This window comes from Morone saxatilis, unplaced genomic scaffold, assembly GCF_004916995.1.
Source record: "Morone saxatilis isolate NCDOM2014 unplaced genomic scaffold, NCSU_SB_2.0 Contig15, whole genome shotgun sequence".
NCBI lineage: Eukaryota > Metazoa > Chordata > Actinopteri > Moronidae > Morone > Morone saxatilis.
Genome location: NW_023339707.1, coordinates 12,912,070 through 12,921,938, shown reverse-complemented (window position 1 = coordinate 12,921,938; position 9,869 = coordinate 12,912,070). Strand labels below are relative to the sequence as shown.

Below are 9,869 nucleotides of genomic sequence, written 5' to 3'. Positions count from 1 at the left end.
CTCTGCCCCCCTTTCCTGTCTGTCTCCAGCTGTCCTATCAAATAAAGGCATAAAAAGCCCCAAAAAAAAGATATTCTTTTAACTAAAAATGTTGCAGTTTGCAAAAGTTATATTACTCTGTCTGTGGTTTTAATGCTGCCCTCTTGGCCAGGTCTCTCTTGAAAGAAATGCTCTCAAAGAGATTTTTACCTGGATAAATGATAGGAGACTGAAACTGAGCAAGATGTCACTTGCCCAATGATTCATAGTGTTAATGATGTGAGGAGGAGAGATTGTTTTTTCTCAGGTTGTCAGAAAATGGCAGCTATCAGAAATGATTCTTTGAGAGGTAAAGTTTAGCCGACTGCTATATACAGTATTTATCACCCAACTCTGCTTTTAAGTCAAAAATGCTTTGCCTTGCATGCCAGCACACAGTATTGTTTTTGTTTTCATTATATTTTAGGCTAGATATTATAGCAAAAATATATATCCTGGAAACATTAGATGCTTCTCTTGTAACTTTGCTCCATGTCTTTTCCTTTTAGCACTCATTAGAAAAATAACATTTTAACCATTCAGTTAAATATTTGAATTCTTCAAATTCTTTACAGATTTACTGTATATCCTAACTTTATCCAACAGGACATGTCTTTACTGGAGAAGCCTCTATTTGATAGTTAGCTGTGGGGCTTAAAGTATTTCATCATATAAACATCTCTGTCTTACTGTTTCCTGTGCTTATGAAGACATACAGCAGAGAACTCTGCAAAGAGTAGGCTCAAGATTACAGCCCTGCAGCTCCCTGGCCACATGGAAACCATGATTGTAGACCTGAAGAGTATATATAGCACCGGTCCACTCCTTAATGTTGTGTATTGTGGATGGATGTACGCCCTGGCTCTGAAGCCTGCACCACTGAATAAGGAGAATCACAGCCAAATAATACACTGCACACTTGACATTTGGCGCTGATGTTGTCTTGTGTCTGTCCTACTCGTCCACAGCAAGAAAAAAAGACTGAGAATGGGTTGGCACCACTACACATTAAACACTTCCATATGATTTTTGTTTTTGTTAATTTGTCATCAGCCATGTATGCAAGTTGCCCATGGGTATAACGTGTCATTAAACTCCCATTATGAGTTTAGATATAAACTACACCATATGGACAAACTGCTGTTAAAATTAATTGATAGAATTATACAAAAGCATGAAGAAACAGAACTTAAAGTAAATTCAAAAGAGAGAAAATAGATTCTTACCTCATGACATGCTAATGTGAAATTAACTTTAAACATGCTCAAGATCTTAATCAAGCTTTATCAGTGTGGATGGGCAGGAGTCTCTAAGAAAATAGAAAAAGTAATAATTCTTTCTCTCTCTCTCTGCCTTTGCAGCAGCTCTTGAGGCTTTGTGCTGCAGTGATTATTGCTTCTACTAACTCTAAACTGTAAACTGAAACAAATTAAATTCCAACGGGGTCACAACTGCCAAAACACAGCCCAAACAAATGTACCACATCCTCTGTGTCAATACCCGGTCTCGGGAGAGAAAACAGGATAGAAAGCCCTCCAGCACATTTCTAAAGAAAATGTGTATAAGGTGAACGGTGTGCAGTATGTGTATAACTGGCAAGATACAGCATATTTAATGCCACATGGAAAATGGAGACAAAACCGGAGGACAATACTGTGGTGTTCCTGTACCTCTGAGTTGAAGCGGATCTGGCAGACGTTACAGGAGATGATTGGCCTCTTGGTCTTGATCAGTGGGACGCCAAAGGTGTGGTTGATCACGGCCTTCTGCACCGGGTCCATCTGATAGAGAAAATGACAGGGGAAGAGACGGACAGACAGAGAGAGAGGGGGAGAGAAAGAGAAATCTGTGAGCTATAATTCATACTTAGTTACTACTACTACTACAGTTCTGTGCTCCAGATGTCCCGATGATACAAGTCGACAGGCCAGTCCATCCTTATGATGTAAGGGGTGAATTTTCTATGCCCTCTACCTCGGATGATAGAGGCCACTATGGAATAGAGAGGCCCACAGTTTTTATGCCCAAGAAACTAAACCTAAAACTCTAGATGACCACATGAAGTGATGAATAAAGAACACAGAAAAGGGCTTTTACACTCTCTAGGGTGTTTATGTTCAGCACACAGTGGTCAATAGTGTTGACAGCGTGTTGCTACAACTGAAACACCTGTTGCATCCTACACAAGCTCAGGCTTCTGATCATGACCAGGTTGTAGCTTCATGCTGCCCCTGTGCTAATTGTTTCAGCTGGGACGTCCATCATCTATCTGGTGTTAAGCAACTCGTATAAATTTAACTGACTCGCTTTAGCAGCTCTCCAACGTGTCGGTGGTTAAGCCACCCACTTAAACTCTGTCCTAGACACAAAAGACCCTGCCTGTACTGATCTAAAAGGGCTCCATTGCAATTATTTATCTATGTTTGAAGCTGAATTTATCTAGCGATCATTGTTAATTGACCTTAGCATTAGTCTGGAGTCAATGGCTGATGTGGATTTCCACCACAGACAATTGTCTGGCACAATGTCCACAGCTAAAGCAGGCAATATTTATAAGATGATGTGGCACTGTATGGGTGCACAAATGGAATGAAGAGAAACAAAAATCCTGGCCTGAAGAATAAAATGGATATGATGCTGTGTGCTTTGTGAGGGAATGTTCCAGAGAGTCCTCCAAGTCTGATGCAAGCCTGTTAGTTTGGAGAGCCCGACAGACTCTAAATTACTCAATTTGGCTCATCACTACGTTTAATTTGGCTAATCACCAAGCTTCCCCTTAAGCTATCTTGCACCCAGAGCCACAGTCTAATCTGATACACTAATGGCTCAGGGCTCAAGACTGAGGAGTGACAGAGAGAGAAAAGAGCGGTAAAATGAATATTCTCATAACTCAAGCACAGACAATTTGAATTTCTGCATTGTACTTGTTACTTGGCAACTCCAAAGAAACAGGGTAAACAGAGAAAGAAAGAAATGGGGAGGAGGCCCAAGACACTTAGCTGGGTGACAGGACAGTGCAGAAACACACCATCTGGAGGAGCGAATGAGTGAGAAAGCGGGAGAGGAAGATGAATTGGGACAGATAGAAAAGAGAAGGGGGTGATGGGAAAAAACCCCGAAAGAGAGAGAGAGAAAGAGGCCCAGGCCGGACATCCTCACATTGCACATTCTTATCTCATTTGGCTCTCTTTCCCATACTCCACGTTCCATGATTCCCTTCCCTCTATTTCTCTCCCCAGAAACAGCAGTACACTGCTGTTGCTATGAATTCAGATAGATAGGGGGGGGGGACTAATAACTGATAACTGCAGTGACTATGCATTAAAAACAACAACACAATCAACTCAGTTCTCAGTCATCTCTCAAAATCCTGCCCAATGTTACCTGCTCAACTTCCCCATCACAAGCAAATATAACAGAAGAGATGCGTGTTAAATACTATATGTGGGTGTCAATGCCGTGACCCATCATCATCATTCTGATGAGAGTTTAACAAGAGCCGAACAGGCTTGGTGTAGTAACTGTACAATGAATCACGAGCTTCTCCCCAGCCAGTCAGTTCACTACACTGGGTGTGGGTCAGCTATGATCCATCCAGTTGATTCAGCTGTTAAAAACACCGTCCAGCTGCCAACAAGCCTTTTTGGACAGCAGCTCACATGGCCTCTTACCCAAATGCTCTCCAAAACATGTCCTCATGAAATGGGAGTAGAGCACTGTGATGTAACTGAAAAGGGATTTTCCAAAACTCACTTGATCGTTTTGACCAGTTTTTCTGGAAAATAAACAATTGAATGTCAAACTGGCTGTGTTTCCTGCATTAGTATTTTATAATTAAATCGATTTAATCTCTAAAATCTAATTAGTAAATAGTAAGTATGAGTATGGGGCTGTTTGAATGTGGTGACAGCTCTGGCAGATGTAAGTAAACCACAGAGACCACTGACTCTAGGATCACTCAGCGGTCATGTCAACAGCTCCACTGGGCTTTCAGACCAACTCATCCTAATGCCTTTTGTTAACACAAAACTTCTTCTATGGAGAAACAAGAGAGCAAAGAGCAACCAAGCATCTCCCTGGCACTGCACAGTGGCATACACCTCAACCCACCAACATCCTCTTCTGTGGTCTTTATTTTTATTTCTATTTCTCTCACTCTCCCTCTTCCTGACTCAGGTTTTTCATTCTTTCATCCATTTCTTTTTTCTTCTTCTAGTGTGTTTGATCAGTTCCCTGCGACAAAATGTTTGGAAGGGTTGAATTCCAGCAATGAGGAATGCACTGCTCTGTGACTCTCGGTGGGACCACTCTGGCAGTCACAGTAAAGTCTGCACTGTGCCAGATAAAAAAAAACAGCTTTTGAAGCTCTGTGTTCTACAGTACTTTTGAGTTGTGCCCAGATTAAGTCACGGCTGGGTGAAAAACAAAAACAAGGCAAGATGCTCCAAGCATTTAGGTACTCACCTTCTTCTCATCTGTGTCTGTAGAAGCTTGGAGCAGCATTGGTCCTCCTGTGTGTGTGCTGCTGGCCGCAGTGTTTGTTTGAGTCTCAGCATGTGCGAGACTGAGAGTGTGTAGTGCACCTTCCTCACTCATTCAGCCTCCTAGTTTGTTGTCAATGCTGAATACAAACTAACTCACATAAAAATAGGACTTATGCCTAGTGATGCATTGGCAGCAAAGATTTTTGTTTTTCCTCTTTTGGCACACTCAGCTTCTCTTAGAAATGCTGTAAGAGAAGAAAGTAACTGTATGCTGTAAGGATTTTCTCAAATCTTTGACTTACTGTCTCTTTTTTTTCACTGACACATCACCTTACAAGTGCCTGTCCCTTTTGTTTAGCCTCCCTCTCCTCTCTTCTCAGTTGCTTTCTCTCTCTGCCTCACACTTCCCTGTAGTGCGTTTCCCTCACTCTGCTTTACAGTTTTCTCCTCCCCTTCTTGCTCTCTCTCTCTCTCTCTCTCTCTCTCTTCCGTCTTCATGCATACTCGATCTGTCCAGACTCAGGCAGGATTGTGTGTCCCACTCTCCTCCTGCTCAAACCCCCTCCCTCTTCCCCCCAAGTTCACACCATCTATCAAATGTTATCAGCCACTGGAGCTTTTGCCAGACCCACCAATCCCCCGACCAAACCACACATGAATACACACAGAGACACAATACTCTTCCCCTCTAGACATATGTGATGCCTTTCAGCAAGACATCAATGCTCACAAGATCTGATAAAGCCTCTCGAGTAACTGGACAAAACCTACTCTAAATGAAAAACATCAGTCAATTAATCTGTTGCTGGAAGTGTTGTGAAGGAGGACCCGGGCTTTTTTAAAGTGAGTTGTTTAGGAAGGGAGTGAAAAAGAGATGAAAGGAAGGCAGACAGTAGATGAGATTCAACAAGTCTGCATGCGACTTTGCATGATTTGACACCTTCATCCAAAATTCCTGACTTTGCAGCCCGAGGAAGTCCATATCAGGGCAAGCAGCTCAGCTCAGAGGTGTGTGAGCATGCGTCTATATCAGGACCAGCTGCTGCAGATAAATAATTCAGCCTCGTCACTGTCTAGAGGCACATTGGGCGAGACAGGCAGGTAGAGGACAAATCACATTAAAGAACCATTAAAACTGTATATGGCTTTAGGAGAGGCCATTCCTCTACTATGGGGCTAATAACCCTCAATGTGAATCTCATTAAGACTGTACAAACTCAGTACAGATCACATATTAAGAGAGAACGATAGAATAACTAGCTGACAGCTTAGTGCAGGGACATTTTTCAGTGTTATTGCTGCTATAATGCTGTGTCTTCATTTAAATATTGTGCATATCTATATTTATCACAGTGTGTTGGTGTAGACAGACACCAGCAGGCATCTAAAACACTGGGAACTGTACTTTTAATGTGAAATAATCCTAGTTCACGCTCCAATTCATACAGTTTTATGAAAGAGACGAGACCCAAGCAGAGTCGTTCTCTGATTGTTTCAACATCCGTCTCCCTAAAAGCCCAACCAGCCATAAAACATATTCCATGATGTAAACAGAGCTGCAAACACTATTACTGTAGGTCTTCCTGTATAAATTGACTCAACTGCACAACACTAAATTAAACATTAAAACATCTCTAGGAAAGCTGAAGGCCTTGACTTCCTCCGTAGGAAAACATCAAGACTGAGCCTTCATAAGCAGCAAGTTCTATCTTCTTTTTGTATTTTTGCATTTTTATGGCTTGAAAATACATCCTTCAGGCATTTCCCCTAGATATATCAGTTACATAGCAACTGTACTATCTGGGTTAATGTGTCAGTCATTCTCCATTTCATGCAATGCAGTAAAAGCATGTAAGTACTGTCCATTTGTATGTGCCAGTATGCAGTGGATGTGTAAGGTCAGAATGTCCTCCAAGCCTCTCCTATGGCCCCATCTCCTGGCCACAGGGCTGTAAAACACCACTCAGCACTGGCTGGCAGTCATCAGCAGCATCAGCTATTAACATTCACAGCATCCCTCTGGACCTTCAGACATAGTTAACGTTCTGAGGAGGAGGATGGGGAGCAGAGGGATGTTACAGAATGAGGGAGAGAGAGAGAGATTCGGAGGGAGTGTTCAAGAGGCAGTGAGACAGAATGAAGAAAGAGCAAGCGAGAAGGATTTCAGGGCTGTGCCGGCAGACGCAAGAGTGGAAACTGAGTGCCTGCATCATTTCAGTATCTCTATTAATCCATATCTGCTGGGTGCACTACAGTTTTAACATCAGTGAGAATGCTTCCACTTATGTCATAGCCCATGGAGAGCTATTAAAATGACTGCGTATCGTTAAAATGTGTTTAACAGTGTCTGGACTCATGTTACAATCCCTGTAGTACCATACGTGGCTGAAGCACACGCCAGATATTTCCAATTACTGACAGGAGATCGCTGTGTCCCTTTGCAAACTGTAGTCAAATATACCAGGCTGACACATGCAAAGGATGTTGCAGACATGCTCTAAGAATAGCATTGTCCTACATACAGTACACACAAAGTTCACAGATTTTACATATTGCTGATGAGAATTGTGTTGACATTCCCAAGCGGAGTCTGGAGGAGCAGGCGGTACATTATGCTGAGCTGGTGAAATGCTAAATGTCTCTACGGTCTAATCTAAATGATAAGATGTTAGTCTGGGCCTAGGGAAACAGGAAGATCCCTCTCAGTTAAAATAAATACTACATCAAACAAACTGTGGTGTTTGAAGTGCACAGCTATAAAGATGGCCTTAGAACTGCTCTTTAATACCGTGCTTTGAATTAATGAATAGGACAGTGTGTGCACATAAAATATAGTTTTAAGAATAACCTGCTGCCCTTACAGTAAGGCATGTCTAACACAACATGCATTCTTTATGTGGGAATAGCAGCGCCTTAAAGGCACACTTAAATGCTAGCAAGCTTGCCATTGCTTGTGAATGCATTATGAAGTTAAATACACAGACATATCAAGTCTACCACATTTTAAGGAGAAACATTGTGTGTTTCCAAATTGCACTGGGTGAGTGAAAAGACTGCAGTATGTCTGTGTTTGTGTCTGCATCAACTCTCACCGTGTTGAAGTTGTGGAAGAGACTCATGCTGTGCGGAGGAGGGGCGGTCTCCATGGGGTAATGCAGGAAGGGCTTCATGTCCAGGTGGGGCTGGATCATAGTGGGGGTCCGCAAGAATGTCGGCACCGCCGCCCCAGCCCGGTTTATGCCTCCTGCACAGAGAAAGAGAGAGAAAAAGACAGAGATACATAAACATACAAGCCATATTCTCATATTTATAAGAATTAAAACCATTTCCATGTTTGTTTTGACAATTGTGACAATTAATAGCAAAAAATGGTTTGATAATTAACTTAAATAAGATATAAAATAAAAATAGAGAGACTGGAAGAAAAAAAAGAGAATTGCATAGCTTATTACAGATTGCAGGCCTGTTTTCTGGAATGTGCCACTGAATTCCAAAAAGCACAATGAGCCATAATTGCACTGCAAAGCAATTATTTCTCTGCAGACAGAGCACATAACTGAGAGAAAACCCTGAGAAAAAGCAGCATTCAGGCCTTTAAGGACACTCAAATTATTGCTTTGGACAGACGTTCTGGTTTTCCTGACAACTTGACAAGGCTGAAGCACCAAAGTGCAGCGGCACTGCTGTGAACAAATGCTGTGATGCTGAGGGTTTTGTGGGCTTTGTAGAATTCACATCACCGAAGCATTTCATTATACCAAAAACATTCACATCAAATGAAGCAGGAATGCCATGGAGAAGAAAAGAATGCCACAGAGGCAGTGGGGATTCCTCTTATCCACCTGCCTGCCAGTCTCCTCTCTTCTCCTCCTCTCTCCTCTCCTGGGAGATATCTGCAGCTTGATGATAATGAGTTTCATCTCAGCGTGTGTTGCTTTATGTCATCCTGACTCGTGTACTAGAGTTGGATCACTTGGTTGTGTCTAATTATGGACTGACTGAATCAGAGACTCTGATGCCTCTACTCTCGTCTGACACATGCTCCCTGGCTTTGACTTTATCCAACATGCTGTTTGAGTAGATTTTCACAGGAGTTGAAAAACATTTCATGGCGTCATTTATGAACGCCACTGTAAGGGTTCTCTACACACACACACACACACACACACACACACACACACACACACCTGTGCACTATGTCAATGTTTAATTCTCCTATAAAAGCACGTAAGGCTGTCATAATGATACACGGCTCCCTATTCTCGTCATTGCTCCCATCTGCCTTCTCTTCTTCTCCTCCTTATCCCCCCTTGTCTCCTCTTTAACCTCTGTCAAGGATGATAGTGATGGGGCCCACACAGCAAAACTCAGCTTCAGCAAGCTCTTAGATTAAGCCTCTTAATATCCGCAACTGGATTTCTGTGGCTTTTAAATTCCCCTGAGACTTAAAGCTTTGCTGCTCTCCTTTTTGGGATTTCTCTAAGCTACTCTCTCGCTCCGTTACTTGCTGTCCCTCGCTCTGCTTCCTACTGCTATTCGTTTCTACCTGCCTCCACGCTTTCACATGGTAATTTGTGCATTATTTGACACCTCTGCGTTTTCATCAAGCTTTATGTCAACTAAATGTGATCAGAGGAAATAATATAGCTGCTGCATTGGAGGAATATGGTGTTAGCATATGCAGTCTCCAAAGTTTGGATTAGAGAGAGTGGGAGAGAAAGAGATAGAGGGAGAGAGATTGACTTTGTCAGACTGAGTAAAAGTGCTGTCTCAGCTGTAGCCCAGCTGCCTTCTGCTGTGCATCTGTGGGCCTCGAGGTGAAGACGACTGCATCATTACATCTAGTTGGGCATGTAAGTTTCTTCCACTGAACAAACCACAAATATACACATGCACACACGTATGAATGCACAAACCTATGCTTGCACACACAACTATTCTTACACAACAAGTTTGTGGCCTATGTTGCTTGTTTTCCAGCTGGTGGATTGTCTCATCATCTCATGCTGACTCAGCACTGTTTATAGAAAAACACTGTTGTTATGTTTCAGTATAAATACTGGGAAGTAATGTGTATTGTTCCAAATTAGAAAGTGTCACACATTCTTTTTAAGTATGCACAGTCACAAATTTCTAAGAAGTACAAACATCCAGTTTCTTCAGCCAGTCTGTTAAGCTCAGCTCCTCCTAGATGCTGTTTGTTGTGATGAGAGAGGATGGGAGGTCCTGTAGCTGCATTCTCTTCCACCTCTACCTCAGTGACTGATGAAGGCAGCTCCTCCTCTGGGGCTGCACCACTAACAACGTGACTAATACACTGCCTCTTGACTGCATTTATCATGACACTATACCGCATGTTGATACATG

General features: G+C 42.4%; 1 protein-coding gene across 2 annotated transcripts in view; it reads right to left on the bottom strand.

The window, feature by feature from the left end:
* The window catches only part of znf385a (zinc finger protein 385A), a 24,817-nt gene extending 17,068 nt beyond the window's left edge, over positions 1-7,749 (bottom strand). Inside the window, exons 1-2 of one of the 2 annotated variants that reach the window (XM_035656987.1) lie at positions 7,595-7,749; positions 1,689-1,799 (exon numbers count right to left, since the gene is read on the bottom strand). In XM_035656987.1, coding sequence (XP_035512880.1) covers positions 1,689-1,799; positions 7,595-7,693 — 210 coding nt within the window. In that variant the 5' untranslated portion in view covers positions 7,694-7,749. The remainder of the gene's footprint in view (positions 1-1,688; positions 1,800-7,594) is intronic. The other variant, XM_035656988.1, reaches the window with a different exon arrangement.
* Positions 7,750-9,869: the final 2,120 nt, after the last annotated feature.